Genomic DNA, 19707 nt, shown 5'->3' with positions numbered 1-19707 from the left:
TGACTGCAGGAGCTGCTCCTGCCAGAGATGGCAGAGGACATTTCTGCCTCAGAGTGTGAAAGCTTCTGAAGAACAAGGAGTTTTTTTCAGAAATGCACAGTATGACCCTATGACTGCATTTGTGTTCACTGCTATTCATTTTCAAAGAGACGCTTCCCAGCTTCTCTTTCTTGTGTGTCTAGAACCAGTGTCTTGCATATGGCAGTATCACACATGCCTTGTTGACTTCATACAGTACAAGCTTTTTAAAATTAAATGTTATTTGTTACTAACTCTGATGATGCCTTGGAGAAATTCACGTGTGCAGTATCTGAACACTAGTTCTGTGTTTTTGAGATCTTGTCCAAGGATACAATCTTAACTGCTATCAATTTTTGTTGGTTATCCAGAATTAAACTTTCTACTATTTCACATGAAATTATCACAGATTAAGAAGTATATATTCTGCAGGACCATCCCATTTTTGTTATATGGGATGGATACATTTTCCTACTTTGTTAACAACACAAAGTAGAAAAATGTAACGTATTTCTGCCCTTTCTATGTCTTTTTATTTTGACCTGTTTAAAACCCCAGCTCCCTTGATTTTTAGTTTCACTCCCTTCTCTTTGCCTATTTCCTTCCTCCACCATACAGCCACCTACATCTGTTCAGCAGCCAACTTTTTTTTGTCTTATTTCTTAAAGTCTGCTCCTTGTTTTTTGCCCACAGGAGGGGAATTCCTGTTAAAGCAATCACTGAGGGGTTCAGTTGTGTATGAGTTCCCTTTGTTTCCTGTCTCTTGTGGGTTCGTGTGACTGGTGTCTGCTGAAGCTCAGAGACTTCAGCACTTGCACAGTCACCTCGGTGTGGTGCTGTTCAATAAGTCATTAAACCACTCAGCAGGGACTGGTGCGGCTCCCAGAGAAGGTGAAAGGTGGCAGCACTGGGAGAGCAAAACAGAAAATATGAGCACAGGACTGAGCTTGATCACTGCACAGATAATGCAAATGTCAGAGCCTGCATCTGACTGGTGCTGCAAGATGTTAACAGTAATATTTGTCTGACAGCAGAGCTCAAAGGCCTCGGTCTGAATCATGACCTCAGTACACTGGGTGTTACACAGACGCAAGGAGATACAGTCCCCACATGTAGAATAAAGGTTTACTATTGACTGTCCTCATCTATTTCTTCTCTCCCAGGGTCAGTTTGGGGTCCAGGAAGATGAACTGTTAAAATGCCTTATTTGTACGATGTCAGTGACCCGAGGCGAGCAGATTCAGCGTTTTCATACCCAGCAGCAAGCAGAAGGTAAGAAACATAATGAATTGCAGATGTGCTGGCCAGAAAGACTGACACATGTTGGATGGAAGGGTATCTCCACACATGTGCAACTTGTTGGGAACAAAGATGTCTGTATGTGCCCCTTCACTTGTCTTGCAGAGAGGCAAGTATATCAGTGTTTATCTGTTTTAGTCTCTTACTGACATATAGGACCATGAATGCTGCTTTTGTTTGATCTCCAGAGGACTGCAAAGATTAAATGAGAAATGAAGGAATTAGCCTTGCTTTCTCCCTCAGTCCAGCCTAGAAGGAAACTGTAGGTACTTGTACAAAAGAGGGGAAGGTTCCTGCTGCAGTATGCTGGCAGTGTGCAGAGCTCTAGGTAGTAGATGGAGAAATAACTGAATCAATGAGAGCACAGTGTCAAGGAAGGAGTGAGACAAAAGGAAAGTATGTTAAAATAACAAGTGCAAGGTGTTATTTTCCCTTTCAATAAGACAAGAAAATAATCCAAGATAATCAGCACAAAAAGGTTCAGTTAAAGTAAAATTTTTTTTTTAAAAAGCATGAAATCCCAGGATATCTAGATTATTGTTTAAAATAAATGAAAGAAAAAACTGAAAATGGAGAATTAGCTAGTTCTGTTTCCCAAATTTCTTCTCTTGCATCTCTCTAGACAATAAAATAAAATAAACGCCTCCCATCAGTAGGTGCATCATGCAGGAGGTCATGGTTATTTGGTCTCATTCTTCTTAGAATGTCAGCAAGGTTTCCATCAATTGCATTCTTCTCTTGCCCACAGTGTTTAAATACTTTGCAGCTGTGGGCTAGGAGGAAGAGAACCATTCAGTTTTCCAAGTACAACTTGGAGCCTCTCGCTTGGTTTCTCAGTGCGGGAATCCAGACTCAGTAGACCTGCAGAGGGAAGACCAAGTCTCTGGATATTCTAAAAACTGGCTGGACTTTTTTGGAAATTAAATTTTTCATTTCAGATGGTCTCACAAATGCCCTAGTATGCCATATCTGATCTTCTAGAAAGATTGTGAAGACTTTGGAAAGAAAGAGCTCTGTGTGAGCATGCAGAGAGCAAGGACGATCAGGGAGATATCTAATGTTTATCTGATCTTTAAGCTTCATAAACCACTAGACAACATTGCTAGAGGTGAATGTATTGAGCTAGCTTGTGTGCTGTGTTCCCTGCTCTCCTTGGAGCCCTGCAGTGAGCTGCTGCTGTTCTGTCTGTGCAGATGCTCGGGACTCCATTGCAAAGGTGGCGTATGGCCGAGTGTTTGGCTGGATCGTTTGCAAGATCAATGAGCTGCTGGCTGAGAATGTGGATCCTGAGGTGGAACTGAGGGAGATAGGTGAGTTCTGCCTGCTTTGCTCCTGTTCAGTCCTCAAACATGCGTCCCTCAACCACAGCAAAGGAAAGGCACAATATGAGGTTTCGCAGAGATGGCATGCAGGGTTCCATTATCAAAGACATGATCATGTTGGAGATAAGAAGCCTGTAGGGCCTTGGCTAACTCTGAGCAGTTGGTTGGTCTGAAGCAACTGTGAGGGTGTAGTTCTGGGGCACTCTGGCTTTGCAGATGAGCTGGGGGTGGGAGTGGGGCGTTTCCTAACTAGTTCTCCAAGGGGAGTTATGCAAGAGGTGCCACTGGTGACTTGACTGGGGTTTCCCTGTGCCACAAGAGCTAGGTGATGTGAGATTTAGTTGTGTGTTGGGGTACACAGCTGTCTGTGGGGATGGTCTGCAGGCTCCATGATGTGCTCATCTTTCCTCTTTTAGGTATCTTGGATATTTTTGGGTTTGAAAACTTTGCAGTGAATCGTTTTGAACAGCTTTGCATAAACTTGGCCAATGAGCAGCTGCAGCATTTCTTCAACTGTGTAAGTCTGCTGTGGGTGATCTCACCTGGTGTGACAGAGAAAGCAGAGCACTGATCTGCCTTGCATAAGAAGAAGAGTTTGGGGAAAAACAGGTCTATTGCGTGGACAGACAAAAATGGTGATTAATGAAGCAGCAACCTTATTTGCTGTGGCAGGGGAGCCACTGGGGCAGGGAAGGAGGAAGTAGAAGGGTCAAGCAATGACCAAAGTTGGCAGAGCAGGAACACTTTCACTCTGAGAACTGTTGCTTGATGCACCAGCATCAGTGAGTGACAGGCCTACAGATGAGCATGCAGAACAGCAGTTTCATCTTGGGCCTCTCATGCCATGGGTGAGAGAGCCACACCTCTGTCCTCTGTTCAGGGTGGGAAGGAAGATGTTCAGGGTTGTCTAACCAAGTCTGCTGGGTGGTCCAACCTCTTTTTTCTCTGTTTAAGCACATTTTCCAGCTGGAGCAGGCTGCCTATAAGGAGGAAGAGCTGCCTTGGGAGACTATCACTTTCAACAATAATGAACCTATTCTGGTACGTGAGAGGACTGACAGAAGAGAATTGCTCCATCCAACCAGGAGAGGAGTCTTGCTCTTTGTGTCGTGGGGAGGAGACACACCTGGGAAGAACCTCTCAAAAGGTGGCGTAGGTGAGAGGGGATGCCCTATACTGCTTTAGATGTGTAATGTGTCTCCTTCCCCACAGAATCTGCTTCTGGCCAAGCCACTTGGGCTCCTGTCTCTTCTGGATGAGCAGAGTGCATTCCCTCAGGTATGCATGAGATCAGGGGCAGAGAAAATAGCGTGGGGAATGTAGCAATAGATATGTGGCCTGCAGAGAGCGCTCTTATGCTGGAGTGTGACTTCAAAAAGCACAATGAACAGAAGTATTCCTACACGTGACTGATGAGTCTGGACAGCCCAGTCAGGGACAGTCCAATGATATTGGCATCCCTGAGGAGAATCAGAGAGAAAGCACAGTACAAAACTGTTGCACAGCCAAGGCCACCTCCAACACTTTGTTTTGGTTCAACGTACCCTGATCAGGTACATGTTGCAGCCTTATCATGTGATTATGAAATCTGCTTTCTTGCAGGCAACTGATAAGACGTTTGTGGATAAACTAAATAGCAGCTTCAAGGGGAATTTACACTTCCAGCCAGGCCGAGGCCGTGTTTTGGGCTTCAGCATCATTCACTATGCTGGAAAAGTATGTACTGTTTGCAGGAACAATGCTGTTGTAATGTATTTAGGAGGGGGGAAATGTGTTGCTTGACAAATAAGGCTTTGATATGAAGGAGTGTTTGGTCCAACAATGATACAACAGAAGCGATGTGTTCCCAGGAAGTTGCCTTCTAGGATTCCCTGGGGTTTCAGTAGAAGGTATAGGAGAAGACCTTTGAGGAAAGTGGGTCTACCTCTGGGAAGCAGAGGGCATTAGAAGAATCTGCTGTACTCGTCATTCTATTTGAGCTCTACTCTTAAAATAGTCCTTTGTAAAATAAAAGCCCTGCATCCGCTGTGCGGCACTGAAGGACAGTCTAAAGGCTTTACCTTTACCTATTGGGTTCCAGAGCAAAACAGTCACTATTTTATTGCAAACACTGAGGAACACAGTGAGAGCAGCCAAGTAATGAATGTTTTGAAAGTGGAGGCAGTTATTTATACATTCAAACGGTATCTAAGCAGCTTGGGGTTTAGGACTATTGCATGTAACTTTACATGCAATTTTGAAAGCATTGGCCTAAATGTTTTGAATTAATTTGAGATAATTTTTGGAGCAGGAGCAGATATGATGATTCAGGTCATTGTAATATGCAATTTAGTAATCTAATCTGACCACTGTTGACTGAGTTATTACTTGTGATGTTCTTTATTACAAAAAAGAACACCTAACACAGAAAAGAGAGTGGCAGGCTGGAGATGAGAAAGGCAGGCAGCAAGAGAAACAAGGGGATGCATGACAAGAGGATGGAAGCCTATTCAAAGGGAAGGTGGGAAGACCAAGGAAAAGAGTGAAGCATAAACCATAAGTAATTAAAATGAAATTTCCTTCATAATCAAGGAAAGGAGAACAAGAAAAGGTGGATATTTCAGTGTTATGCTGCACTTCTGTGGTTCTAATGCCTCAGTGTCATCCACAGGGTTTTGTTCCTCACGATTTGCATCTGAATCGGGTGCATATGCATTTATAGAATTCCGTGTAGTTGCTTCTGGCAAGCTGTGGAGGTGGCTTTCACAGTGAGCCTGTGATCAGTGTTGGCCTTAGTGACTTCCTGTCCTTTCCCCTAGGTACAATATACTGCTGGGGGCTTTCTAGAGAAGAATAGAGACACCTTGCCAGCCAGCATCCGTGGGCTTTTCATCAACAGCGTCACCCCCTTGCTCAGTGTGCTGTTCACAGGCAAGTCCCTCTGCTTTGATAGCGCATCCCACATGAATCAAGGCCCACGTTGGCAAGAGCTAAGTGTGAGGATGAGGCTCATGTACTATGAATGTGTTTCACAGCTGGCAATGCCAGGGAGACCCTGGGAAGGCTGCAGCTTGAAGTGGGGCTGCTGCTATATGAGCTGTGGGAGCTGTTCATTCCCCCGGGTATGTAGGCACGATAGCAGGAGTAGCCTTCAGAGGTGTTCTTCCTGTGAAATTGAAGGGCCACTGCATAGGCATAGTTCTGACCACAAGCCTGACCTCCTTTACAGATGCTAGTTCCAGCAGAGCCTGACCTTTCTAGGGATCAGTTTTTTGTTAACAGCTGTCATTTTGCAGGGTGTTAGTTTACCCATCAGCAAGACCTCCTGGTATCTATCCAGTAAATTTTATAGCTAGTATCTTTTGGCTGGAAAGCAAGGCAGGTTGTGTCCTCTTCCAGACAATTAGCCACTGCTCAGATGTCTTCCCTCAGATTAGATAGCCCATTGTCTCCAGGGCCAGTGCAGGACTGTCTCCATATACTCTGTTCTTATTTAGAAATAAAGCTGGACAAGGTCATAACTTCTATCTGTTTTTTGTCTAGAGATGAAGGTGGACAACATCATAACTTCTATCTGTTCTTGTCTAGAGATGAAGCTGGACAAGGTCATAACTTCTATCTGTTCACACTGAAAATAGAATGCTGTAGAGCCATAAGCAATGAGTGTAGAGATTGTCCTTTTCAAACACATTTTGGTTTTCAGTAAGAATTTGTTAAATAACTCTGAGGTCATGCATTGTTTGTGTCACACCACTACACTCCCTTTTTACCAGTTATTGATAATCCGTCAGAGTCTCCAAGGCTTCTATGAAAGTAAACATTTAAAGAAAAGTCAGGCGGATACTTCCTTGGAATTTGTCTGTCTGGACACAGTACTTCTGGTGCAGAAATTATCTTTTTTTGTCCTGTTCAGTCCAAGCCACTTTCTGGGATTTACAAGTAACTGATGAATTTCATTCCTACTTCTGTGTTTTTCAGCTCTTCTGCTCAGGAGTATCTTTCTTTGTTACCACTTTCACACTGTTACTGAAGATACTTAGTTTAGTCCCAACTCCATGAATGTTCATAAACAGGAGAGATAACCTGTTCCCAGTCCTGGGGAACCAGCTGTAGGTGGCCCTGCTCAGCAAAGGGGTTGGCCCAGATGACCTCCAGAGGTCCCTTCCAACTTCAAGCATTCTGTGATTCTATGGTTCACGAGACAGTTGCATCAAGGATGTGCAAGATTGTCACTAGATCCTTCAATAAATTCAACTTCCCTGAGTTTTTCATCTTGTCACTGAATTAGTTTTAAGCTATCTGACTTTATATAATCTCCAGTGTTGGCCATTACAGGTCAGCTTCCTATTTGCTATCTGTACCTTTTTTATGCGTTGTTAGATGCCCATTGATATTTCTTCTGAAGGTCATTTAGGGTTGTTCAATAACCTGATTGCCTTGTCTTCTCAGTGGCAGAAAATAATATTGCCTGCATTGTATGCTTCACATATTTGCATTTCATCTCCCTTTCTTTTCTTTTGTTGTATTTCCACATGGCGAAACCTGGTGCCCTGTCTGTGGTTCCATATTTGTAGACAGACTTGTGTGTGAAGTGAGGTTTGAATGTTCAGACATGGTTGATTTGGAGCAAAGGTACAAAATTAACTATTGTCTCTGTTCTTCCAGCCACTATCTCCAGGACGGGGACGCTGATGCCTCATGTAAAAGCCAAGGTATTGCACTTCAGGTCCACATGGCAACTGATAAATGATGGCATAGTTACCTGGTATTTATTATTTGAGAAACTGGCTGAAAATGAGACCAGATAGGAATTGGTTGAAAATAAGAGCTGACAGCAATCTGCTTGTAACAATTTCTCCTTTGTTTTTCACCAGGTTTTCTGCTTGCTTCTATTGATATGTTTAACTTGTCTTCCCTCCCCTGAAATCCATTCTCTCTCCTTTTTGCCATCTGCTTTCCAGCAGAGCTCTTTGGGTGATAATCAAGTCCTCCTTCCAGGGGTTATCCTTTTGTTTGGATCTGGTTTCAGGTCATACCAGCAGTAGATGACAAGTTCAACAGCACACGAAAACAGTCTGCCGGAGCTCAGTTCCGGGTAAAGTATTGCTGCCCTGTAGTGCCCCTTGAGATGAGTGCAGTGATATTTTCTTGAGAGCTTCCAGGCTGCTAAGCATAGTTAAAACATCCAACATGTAGACGGGTTTTTCTGGGTACCAAGCACAGCTGATCATGGTGGGGATGACCCAGTTGTTGTCAGAGCCTGGGAAGTTGCTGTGGGGTGGGAAGGCAGTTCTCATTGCAGAATATTGCTTTGACTTGCTGGACTGCTGATCTTTCTCTGCCCTCGCCAGCACTCCCTGATGGTGCTCATGGAGAGGATGTATTCTGCCAACCCGCACTTTGTGCGCTGTATAAAGCCCAACAGCCAGAAGGAGCCAGGTGTGGTGGACAACCAGGTGGTGCTGCAGCAGGTGAGGAAAAGCAGTCCCCTTTACAGTTACTTCTGCCACGTCTCAGTGGGGAGGGCAGACCCCACCGAAAGGCTGTGGAGATTCTGGAAGCTGACTGGTCTGAGGCTCCCCTTGCAAGAGAAAGAGTAGGCATACTTTTTATGAACGTAAAGGGTCTGGGTACTTGGTTGTTTCTGTGACACAGACTGCTAGGTCCAGGGTTTGCAGTCTTAGTTCTCTCTCATTTCTTTTTCATGAATGCAATGAAATCATTTTTCATGAATGCAATGAGATTCATCTTTGCATCTCCTGGATGAGGACTGGTGCAGAGAGTACTCCAGAAAAAATTATGCTTCCCGGAGGAGACTGTTCTCACCCATCAGCCAGGGCAGCTCTGAATAGGAGCCAAGATGGGATTGCTTTGATAGGAGCTGAAATGTGCTGATATGACCATCTTTGGATATTGTGTCAGGTCTGAGATCCAGACACTTTAAAGAATACTGAAAATTATTAGAAGAGTTCAAAAAGTTCTGTGGCCTGTTTAATGTATATAAGAAAGGATAGGATTAAGAGGCAAGTTCACCCGTGCCTCAGAGTATTTCTGTGTCCAGATTCGGAAGTAAAACACTATCCTCTAAGGAACAGAGGCAAAGCAGTACCCATGGCTGAAAGGTGAAGCTATTTCAGTCATTGGTTTTTATGGTTTCCAGCTTTTAACTGACAGTGGTTAATCATCTCAGTTACAGGATGTGGTAAATTAAGTCTTTAACCAAGGAAACATTTTCAGAAAGAAACTTTTTAATTTTGAACTAGAGAAGTTTAGGGTTCAGTGGAGGCATTTCTGGCTGCAGAGGAACAAATTGATGTCCTAATGACCTGTTTCTGTTTGTTTCTGTGATCCTCTTTGTGGTGCTGCTTCAGCTCCGGTACAATGGACTGCTAGAGACAATCCGTATCCGAAGAGATGGTTTTTCCTGGAGACCTTCATTTGAGGAATTTGCTGAAAGGTTTGTTTAAACCTCTGAATGTTCCTTGTTAGATATCGTTAGGGAAGCAAGTGTGATAACCAGATATGGGCAAGGAGTCAGACAGCCTCTTAAAAGATCACGTGCCTGATATTATGGGGTTGTTGTGGGACGCTGAATGGGACAGACAGTGGTTTGTTGTTGTTTGGTCTAAGTGTGACATGGATCAGCTCAGCACGTCAAGGATCTAGCTCTTACCTTGCTATATTGGTTTGTTTTTCACAGATATGGAATTCTTCTAGTTAAAGTGGATGTTTCCCTCACAAAAGAAAGGTATGAACCCTTCCTTTGTTATGTGCAATCCAGTTTGGTCTTCAGAGACTTTTGCTATCAGAGTAGCATAGCAATCTAAGTAAAAGGAAAAAAGTGAGGATGGGTTTTTGTGGTGATGGGGAACACAAATCCCTAGACAAGGACAGTTAGTGTTTAAAAAATATTTGGTACAATGATGAAATCTTTCTTGAATTACTATGTAGCAATTCAATTACTATAAAGCCTTGCTATCCTGTGGAATGAGAACTGGCTAATGTACTCAATTTAGAGAGTCACAATAATGGTCAAGGGTGTCCACGGAACTCAGTATATCAGGGGCTCAGCACAGTTGCCAGGTGCCTCTCCAGGCTTTTTCCTAGTGGCCTCATGGCTAAGAAGAAGATAAAGGCGATGCTGAGCAAGCAGCCAGCACTGAATGTCTCCCAGGCTAGAGAGGGTATTTCTGGTCCAAGAATTTTTTATGTATACAGGCATAATATACCCCCAGCACTTTCAGAACCTGACTGTTCCTTACACACATAAATGCCCCTCCAGGTCTGCAGTCTTACCCATCAGCTTTTTACTTCCTACATCTAGGGCAGCAACTCCTCACCTCTTCTTTTCCACTTTCCCAGTCCCTCCTTCCTGCCATGGTCAATTGTGACTGATAGTGAAAATGAGGCATGTAGGGCAGCCAGCTGATTTTTTTTTTTGGTGGGTTTTTTTGTTTTTTGTCTTTTAATAAAAGGAGTTTAATGTTCTCCTGGAAAAATTCTCTCCTGGCAGTAGCTCCTCCAGCCTTCACAGAGCTTCCTAGAAGTTACTAAGGATATTGAATTAATAAGAATTGCAAACCCAGTTGAGATCCAAATCAAGAGAGGATCTCATGGATGAGAGACAGATGATGGTAGATAGGCAACACGATGTGTTTTCAGACACAAAAATCATAGGAAGCTTTTAAGAAAAAAAATACCTTGGATATAGAGTCTAGCACAGTGGAATTTGGCTGAGATAGAAGGAAAACCACTTCTGCTTTGCTATGTGAGATACTAGCAAAAAGTGCCGCTATGGTTGGATTTGCAGGCAGGGGGAGGAAGCTGTCTGTGTGGTGCAGCTAAAGTATTGCTTTCCATTCCAAGTGTTGGGGAATCTTTCTGAGTGACCTAAATTTTATCACTAAAGTTTGCAAAATGAAACTGGAATTGGAAAACAGGCTCTTCCCCCAAGGTCTTCTGCCAAGCTTGCAACTTGTGTGCTCCAAAGAGCTTGGAAACAGAAAATAGGAAAAACAGTTCTGAGAATAAAATAGGCTCTGCAGAATTGCCTTCCAGGGAGTTGAAGGAAATCTGCCTCAGAGAACCCCTTTGCTGCTGTTCCCAAATGTGATCCTAGCTGTACCTCAAGGAGCACTACAGATTGACAGCCAGTTACTGAGTGTGATCAGATGATGGGACAGAGAACATAATGCAGAATCATTGAGGCACTTTCTCCCCCTTTATGCACCTAGAACCACTGGCTGCATAATGTTCACTTTGGGTGGAAAATGAGATTTATTTCACTTTTTTCCTCTCTTTTAGCTGCTTGGAGATACTGCAAAGTACAGAGCTGACAGGCTGGATATGTGGGTAGGTGTGGATCACTGTTGCTGGGAATGGGGGGCCTGAACTGCAGAGACTTTATACATGTAGACTCTTAACTGGTTCCCTTCAGGGAGAACTTTACGGCTGTAGGAAGGGTCTGTCCAAAGGATGGTGGACGCAAGCTTAGACAAACTGTTTCTCACTGCTTCTTTCTCTCCCCAACTTCACAGAAAGTCACGACTTTTCTTTAAATATTGGCACCAGGAACAGCTGGCGAAGTATGTGGAGCGACTGGAAAGAGCAGCAGTTGTCATACAGAAAGGTGAGCACTGAGGCAGGAGAGTCTCTCAGGGCAAGGAAAAACTTTTCTCCAGCACCTGCTCCACCATTGCACCTTTGCAGATGACAGAAAGGCAGGTCAGACATCATCTCCATGTCAAGGCCCTGTGGAGTCAGAGTACTTACTGCAGATGCCCACCTCCTTGGTGCTCATCCTCAGTCAGGGAGAGCCATCAGACAGTGTGAGTCTTGAAAAGGGAAAGCATGTGCACAGGAGAACTGAGCTGAGCAGGGCAGATGTACGATTTGGCTGCGGCCTGAGATCTTGTTAGCTGTCTTCTGGAGTGGGGGATTGTTTGTGAGCAATGTTGAACTGAGGAGAGGGAAAAGAAGAGTGAAGCAGATCTCATTCCTGAGACAGGCAGAAGGGGATGGGGTTTCATTTTGGGTTGTTTTCTTTCTTTCCCCCTTCTTTCCCCCTTCTTTCCCCCTTCTTTCCCCCGCCTTTCCCCCGCCTTTCCCCCGCCTTTCCCCCGCCTTTCCCCCGCCTTTCCCCCGCCTTTCCCCCGCCTTTCCCCCGCCTTTCCCCCGCCTTTCCCCCGCCTTTCCCCCGCCTTTCCCCCGCCTTTCCCCCGCCTTTCCCCCGCCTTTCCCCCGCCTTTCCCCCGCCTTTCCCCCGCCTTTCCCCCGCCTTTCCCCCTTTCCCTTTCCTCTCCTTTCCTTGTAGTGTCTGCTCTGGCAGCCTGTTTCTCCAGAGCAGGCACTGTGGGCAGTTTGGTACTTCCCTCTGCACAGGCTCCAGGAGGACTGTGCAACCAGAGGGAGGAGACTGTCACCCTGCTTGGTCCCTCTCTGTTGTACTTCTGTATAGGTTGTTGCACTGCTGAAGCATCTGAGCAGCTTCCAGCTATGCACCGTACAGTATGACAAACATCCAACTGTCACATGCTGTGCCTTGTTCTCCTCTGTGGGGAAGATGTGCGCGTAGCGTGGAATGAGAGGGTGCGGCTTTCAGTTCATGTGCTTTGGTACCTGGTAGAGTAGGTGGGATAATGCAATGTCTCTAATGCTCCTGATGAACCCTGTGATGGCTTTTCATGGGAAAGGTTACCCTGCGGGCTGACACCATGGAAATCCCATCTCCTTCACGGTGTCTGAAGGGTACCAAGGAGATGGATGGTTAACACAGGCCCTCCTGTGAGACTGTTTTTTAGTATCCTGTGCCTTGGCATTAGAGATGAGAGCTTAGATCTGTAATTTGATTTTTTTAAATCTGTGATCTGGCAGCTTAGAGAGTAGAAGACAGTTCTTGCATGGCTTTGACTGCCTGCTTACAGTAGAGTTTGCATTGCTTTTTATAAATGCAATTGGAGTGTTAAGGGCTTTGCACTGGGTGAAGGAATATCACCCAGTGCACTTCCCCCAGGGAGTGACAAAGGCATGATGAACATTTTTTTTATAACCACAGCTTTTCTCTGAACAGTTTTCAGGGGATTCAGATGCAAGAAGAGTTACCTAAAACTGGTGGCTGAGCTGAGAGCTCAGGCACAGCGGCTGCAGGAGGAAGCAGAGAGAGAAAGAAGCCAACAGCTGGTGGTGGAAGCAGAGGCCCAGAGTGAGTTGCTCCCACTCCCACTGCCCCCCTGCGTGGCCACTCATATGATGGTCACCTGAAAGTGCTGTAAGCTCCAGGTGATGATGGCCTGCCCTCAGCTGTCCGGGGGCTGGGGGCCCCACTGATGCAGTGGGCAGGGAGGTGCCAATGTTTCTGCCATTTGAAAGTGCAGATTTCTCTGTGGGGAGCAGAAGCAGCATGGTGAAGATCAATTGCCTGGCTGTGTTGGGAGGAGTGCCAAGCTGTGTCTTTCCCACACACCCAGTGCAGGAGAGTCTATCCCTATCCTGGACATGTGGAGGATGGATCTCACGGATTTTGGATGCTAAATTTCATCTATTTCTTTCTTTTTGTTGCAGAAAGAATCTCCCTTCCAGTCCCTATGCCACGAAAGAGGCGCCCTCAGCCTGGTCCCCATCCTCCTGATAAGCCACCACAGCCACCAGTGCCACGGCCACGCAGCAAACTGACAGAGGTAGCGATATTGGTTCTGCTTGGGGCCACTTAGCCAGGTGTGCTGGTTCCCTGCGCCTTCCACCTTCTGCATGCACATGGCCTCCTGCATGATCCCAGGAGAACAGTGTCATTGTCATTATTAGAAGTGAGAGTCCTTTCGTACTGTGATTAGTTAAAACGCATGGTCAGGACCTTTGAGGAACTGAAAGCAGCATTTGATAGTTTGCAACTGATCTTGTCTTAAGGGACTCAGGAACAGGATCACTACCGAAGTGATTCCTTCAAAGGTCCTCTGCCTCTGACCTTGCTTTCATGCCCACTTTCACCCTCTCCCCACTTTCAGTCCACTCCTTTTGATAACTTCCTGGATCCTTCTGCACCTCGACCTCTTCTGAGGACAGAGGAACAGACTGGAGAAGAAGCAAAAATGAGGAAACTCAAGAGAGGAGCAACTCTCCGCTGGTTCAAAGAGACACAGGCCCAGAAGGTCATGCAGGATGATGGGGCCTTTCCTAGCTGGCTGCATGGCATGATCAGCCGGAGGTGAGTACACTGGACACAGTGGCTGCAGCTTGGGCTGTGTCAGGCAGGCAGAAGCTGCTGTGTCCTTAGGAGGACTGCATAGGTTGCATTTTCCAGGATTTGCTTCTGTAAGGAACGGGAGTGACCTGCATAACCTTTCACTTTTAGGTTGTGAGCTTCAAACCCTTAGGGGGAAGATTGGAGCTCCCTGTCACAGGATGCAAATGCTGAAACTTTACATGGGTCCAGGGAAAGACTGTGGAAACTCATAGGAAATAAGTCCACTGTGGGTTCCTAAGAACAGATCCTGTGCCGGGAAGGGAAGCTGTGAAAGTACTTGGAGAGGAAATGCACACATGCATTTACCCTGTTGTGGACCATTTGCAGAGACGTGATATGGAATGAAGGTGGATTTTTGGTCTGACTCATTATGACTGTTCTCATATCTCTCAGTTTAGGTCAGGAGGAGACCTCAGTTTACAGCAGGAGAATACAGAATTCAGTATACATTTATTTTAATAAGTATTAAGAGAGGCTTTAGTGACTACCCAATAGAAAGATTCCCTCAAAGCCCCCAGATATGGGAAAAGGAAGGCTTTTTGTTGATACCTCTGCCCATCTAAGGAGTGTGCAGCATAGGTGGAATTTACATCCTTTAGGCTGGGAAGGACATCCACAAAGCCCTGCCTTCTTGTGGAGTTGTTTATGAGACTGTGAATTCTCAAGGGCTTTTTTTTGGGAAAATCTTTATTTAAGTGCTTGACATTCTGCTACTGGGTATGCCTCTCACTGCACTCTCTTGGCTGAGCCAAGCACTAATTTCCAAGCAGTGTGATAATCAGAGAAGTGCTGATTATGCCAGTGATCAGATACAAGCAAGACAGTGGGGTTAGCATGTAGATGCCAGAATTTCTGGCTATGGTCTCCCCTGTGTGCAAATTAATCTATGGTGCTGCATGCTTGCTAACTGCTAGCATCCCTTATTTGGTGGGACTTGTGTGTGGGCGTTGCTGCCAAGTGTGCCCGTCATTTGAACACTATTGTCATCTTGTTCCAGTTTGTAACTTTTTTCTGTTAAAGCTGCAGGTCTCTTTCAGTCTTATTAGATCGTAAATTGCTGGATTTTGTCAGCTTATCAGTGTGAACATTACTCAGAGACATTATACAGCATGTTAGCTTAGTAAAGGACACTACAGTAGCTGACAGCTCCCTGATAGCTGCATTTTTTTTTCTTTTTTTAAGATAATTATTGAGGCCCCCACCTGCATTAATGCTTTTGTCTACAGATCCAAGAATGCAGGAGAGGAACTAGTGCCTGGAAGACAAAACTGTCTGAATTCAACTATAGGCTAGCCATGAGCACTTCACAATGAAGGACATAGATCCTTCCTAAAGACACTGAAGATTTTAAGTGGTGCTTCCTGTTGCTGGATTTCAGTCTCCAAGAGCAGTGTAAGCTCAGCCTCATGTAACAGAGCAGCCAGAGCAACCCCAAATTGCACTGGCGATCTGCAGTCACCTTTAGCCTGCAGCAAGGCACATGACAAGCACAAAGCAGTGCTTTGTCTGTTGGGCAGAGAGGGGGAAGACCTCCTTCCAGCAGGAAGTTTAGAGAACCAGACTGGTGTAATCCAAGTTGGTGTTTTTCCAAGGCACTCACTGGGCTTACCTTGTGCTGAGCACCACTACCCCACGGCATCCTGATTTCTTCTGTCAGCCCCAGAGCATAGGAAATGCAGATGTGCACAGCCTCTCCATCTCAGTGATGCTTTGTAACGTGTTCTGTCCTGGAAGGCAGCTGTTGCTGTTGCACTAGTCAGACTGCTGGAGCAGGTTTGGAGCAGCCCTGCTTAGAGAGGCTTTGGCTGAGAGTATTGTGCCTCCTCAGCCTGCTAATGCCTCACTGTACCAGCAAGCCTGAGTCTGGAAACCTCTAGCTGGGAACACAGGGGGCAGATGCTGGCCTTCCTGCAGACTGGGAGCACTACCATGGTAGCACGTGAGATAGGATGGCAATCCCTGCACAGAGGCAGCTGCTCGTTGTCCACTGAAAGTCTTTCCTGCTTCCAGGGAAGCTGAAAACTTGCTGATTGACAAGCCTTTGGGTTGCTTCCTTGTTCGGATCAGCCAGAGCCGACCGGGCTACACCTTGACATACAGGTAGGTAATGAGCTTTGCAGAGAAGGAAAAAGAAGGTCCTAAACTGAGCTATGCATGGCTGGAGGAGTTAATCTCCCCCACAGAGGAGTCCAGTGAGGATGATGCTCAGCCTCTCCTGTTGTGGACGCCTCATACAGTTTGGAGTAGCAGACAGGACACTGCACAGTCTGTCTCTTGCCAAAAACTACATCTGTGGGTGGGGTGCTGCGGCTCCAAGGGTGCAGATCTTAGCTTAGGCTGTGCTGTATGGCTGAGTGGGCAAACCAGTTTGGAGGAAGCAATGACTGGAGCAGAGGAGATGAGTCTAGAGAAGTGCCTGAGGAGAGGCAATCAGAGTGCTACAAGGGCATGGGCTTTGTACAGCCTCAGGCAAGGAGTAGGGCAGAGTTTTAATGTGGACAACAGCATGGGAGGCAGTACAGTCTGCTGGAGTTTGGATCCGGCTGCTGGGGTTCTCCTGTCACCGACTTTGGGGAATTGCAGCTCCTCCAACACCTACTATCACAGTATGTGACACTCCAGCATTGTGCCTCTCTTGAATCTTTGTGGTATTTGTTACTGTGGCTCCTGTCCATGTCTGGCTTCTTGACCCAAGTGCAGAAAGCAATGACTGGGTCCTGGAGAGATGTTGTGGCCCCATGCAGTGACTATTTCTGTCTGTCCATCTCCCCAGGGGTGAAGGCCGCTGCAGACACTACATGATTGAGATGCAGCCCAATGCACGCTATGTCATCCTGGGGGAAGACCGGGCTCACACCTCGCTCACTGAACTGGTTCGGTATCACCAGAGTGTGGGCATCCAGCCCTTCATGGAGATCCTGACTGTTCCCTGTGGGCAGGTGAATGTCGAGGATCTGCAGCCAGAAAAGGGGATGGGGCCTGGGCTGTGCATTGAGCGGATAGAGTCACTGTGGCAGCATTTCTCTTTTGTGTTCCCATTGGGGGTGTCCCATTATGGCCACACAGCTTGGCCTCTTCTGCTTGCACCGGCTGGGCACTGGGAAGTCTCCTGGGTGGGGGAGAGGCCCTGGTGGTTGGATGACACTCCGCTGTCCCCTGAATGTCAGCAGTGGTCACAGCTAAGTATTTCTCTTTGTTGTGCTGTTTGGGGTGTACAGAGGGTCTGCAAGCCACTGCTGAATCCATTCTTCCCTCTCTCAGAAAAGTAGTGAGAGTTTGGATTATGAAGATCTGGAGTGCCTCAGGCTGGGTCCGCCAGCAGCCGAGGGGGAGACCCCTCCGGAGGAGCAGCCCTGCCCCTCCAGGCCTTCCACCAGCAGATCTGCTCTGCAGTCAGGAGCAGCCACAGTTCTCAGACATGTGTGGTTCAGGAGGACCAATAACTGCCAAAACCAACAGAGCCTTGACAAGAGTGGGACAAAGGCAAGTTCAGTCCAGGAGAGAGGCAGTCAACGAGCCTTCCCTCGCCTCCACTCTTCCATACGCCTGGCAATGCAGGAAATCCAGCAGGTGAGCTGGGGCACATCCTCTGCCAAGCCTTGCCACCCATGGCCACTGTGGGACACGTGGAGCTGCCCTACGCAGGGGCAGGAGAGAGGAGGCTTCCTCAGGTAGCACTTGGTTTACTAGCCACAGGTTTTATTTGGTGGTCTTGGGATCAAGACTGTGTTTATTGGAAGTGCCAGGCTGGGGGAGACCCTGGGGGAGGCTCGCTGAGATGCCACAACAGAAGGGGCTGTGATGTGGCCAGCATTCCAGCCAGTGTTCCACTAATGCTGTCCCTCTGCTTCTCACTGCAGTTCTCGTCCGTTCCCTTGAACACCTCTGTACAGAGCTGCTGTCAAGCCCTCAGCATTGAGGATGTAGAGCCCAATTGACATGGTAAGAGGCAGACAGCAATTGCAGCTTCCCCGGGAAATGGAGCAGCAAAGGGGCTCTTCCCTTCCTGCTCCACCTGGAGCACCTCTTGGCCACCAACTGCCTAGAAATAGAGCAGGAAAAACAGCACAGCAGACAGCTTCTGTTCCAGGACTGCAAAAAGACCAGGAAAAATGGAAAATCAGCATAAGGTTGGGTTCCCAGCACCTGTGGTGCACAGTGTGCTTGCAATACAATAACAAGGCTGCTGGAGGGAGCTCATAGTTTCTTAGAGGCCTGGGGCTGGAAGGACGAGTACTATCAGAAAGCGTATCTGTATGCTACAGTAATCAGCTGCAGTGGCTTAATGTTGTGGAGAGAGGCATGTATCAGAAGTGGATACTAGGCAGAGAGCCTTGGGGGATAGCAGAGGCAATGAGCTGAAGGCAAGGCTAAGAACATAGGACAAGGCAGGAGTCTGCGAGGACTTTAAACAAGGTCTCGGCAGCTGGAAACACAGGCTGTAACACACTGGGTGGTTATAGGGGTACATGGAGGGGGCCAGGAAGGGCCTTCTGACACAGCTGGCTATGCCCCATGTCTTAAATTGTGTGAAGCACGTAGTGGATGCACAGCTCCCCTTGCAACCAGTGTGTATATCCCTGTCACGTTCAGTTGCTGAAGGCAGGAGGAAGCGGCAATGGTGCTGTTGTACACCTTTGAAAAAGCCTGGATTTGTGTCAGCTGGGAGTGGAGAGGGATCAGAAGACCATACTGCTGGCTGCAGAGCCACTGCGGGGCTTGCAGCCCTGCACCACGGTTGCTGAGTTCCCTGCGTGGTTCTGGTCCCAGGAATTCGGAAGCAAAGCTTTTTAGCTGGGGCTTGTTTTGTCTTCCTCTTGATCACTGAGAAAATGGCAGACAAAATCCTGTCTCTGAAGTGTTTGACTCAATTGCTTCATTCCTGTATGTGGATATTGAAGTACCCAGGGGTGGATATAGATGTACCCTTGTGCAAGGGGATGGTCCTTGTGTCTGAAGTTAGGCAGAAGAAAGACAAAACATGTGGGGTCTGCACAGATAACTGCAAGCGTGTTGTATGAGATTGCTTTTGTGTCCTTCACTGAGTTGTGTTTCTTGACTCTCTTGCAGGTCAAAGTGTCTCAGCCCTATCTTCTTCCAGTGCTGCTGGTCCTTGCCTAACTGGGTCAACATATGCAGTCATACAGCAACCTTTTTGCTTTTTTTTTTCCTTTTTATTTTTGCTGCACCCAGTTGGCCTTGTGCCTTTAGACAGGACTACTGCAGAAATGAATGTTCATCAGCGCTCAGTTCACCTCAGTGGCTGAGACTGCAGTATCTGGACCAGCCTCACCCTAGCAGACAGGAGAGGATGGGAACAGTCACACTTTGCACGGATCCACAGTGCCCGACAGTCTGTGTGTCAATACTTCTTGCCTCGCACTGTTAATAGTCACAAACTGGGTATCTCCCAACAACGTGCTCTTTCACAGATACCTGTACTGATTTCCTACCTCTTTCTCTTCAAGTCCTCTGTCTCTGTTTCGGTCCTGTGTATCTACTGCTCTGGGAGCCAAGGGAAGCTAGGCTTGGGCTTGGGAAGTAAGGAATGAAACTGGCGTGTCCTTTTTGTTGAGTGCAGCAGCACTTGAACAGGAGCTGAGACAAGGGGCAAGATCTTTCTGCGGAGGGAGTTTCCTGCTCTTGCATCAGTGTGCTGGCACACTGCTCCCCAGTCCCTACCCAGAGCTCAAGTCAGAGAATCATTGGAACCGTCTTGTTCATCCTGGTTGGAATCACTACAAGTCCAGGCTGGACGACATGCTACTTTACACTGAGGGTAGAGGGCTTAGAACGTACAGTACCATGCTACTTGTTAGGTATTTTCTACCTTTTAAAATAATTCTCTTT

General features: G+C 46.8%; 2 protein-coding genes across 2 annotated transcripts in view; both read left to right on the top strand.

Annotated features, from left to right (window-relative positions):
- Positions 1-7608, top strand: part of LOC129199698 (unconventional myosin-VIIa-like) — a 16590-nt gene extending 8982 nt beyond the window's left edge. Inside the window, exons 9-15 of the mRNA XM_054810577.1 lie at positions 1182-1290; positions 2511-2627; positions 3056-3156; positions 3594-3680; positions 3852-3917; positions 4242-4355; positions 5438-7608. Of these exons, the coding sequence (XP_054666552.1) occupies positions 1182-1290; positions 2511-2627; positions 3056-3156; positions 3594-3680; positions 3852-3917; positions 4242-4355; positions 5438-5854 (1011 nt within the window). The 3' untranslated portion in view covers positions 5855-7608. The remainder of the gene's footprint in view (positions 1-1181; positions 1291-2510; positions 2628-3055; positions 3157-3593; positions 3681-3851; positions 3918-4241; positions 4356-5437) is intronic.
- Positions 6168-19707, top strand: LOC129199699 (uncharacterized). Its single transcript, XM_054810578.1, has 16 exons — positions 6168-6223; positions 7284-7330; positions 7648-7713; positions 7970-8089; positions 8990-9075; positions 9319-9366; positions 10923-10970; positions 11156-11247; positions 12688-12819; positions 13179-13294; positions 13619-13818; positions 15868-15957; positions 16631-16796; positions 17119-17427; positions 17718-17799; positions 18928-19707. The coding sequence occupies exons 2-15, from the start codon at positions 7310-7312 to the stop codon at positions 17793-17795; spliced, it is 1572 nt and encodes a 523-aa protein (XP_054666553.1). The 5' UTR covers positions 6168-6223; positions 7284-7309; the 3' UTR covers positions 17796-17799; positions 18928-19707.

Source organism: Grus americana, chromosome Z, assembly GCF_028858705.1.
Source record: "Grus americana isolate bGruAme1 chromosome Z, bGruAme1.mat, whole genome shotgun sequence".
In the NCBI taxonomy this organism is placed as follows: Eukaryota; Metazoa; Chordata; class Aves; order Gruiformes; family Gruidae; genus Grus; species Grus americana.
The sequence above is the reverse complement of the archived record's forward strand: the minus strand, read 5'-3'. Positions and strand labels throughout refer to the sequence as shown.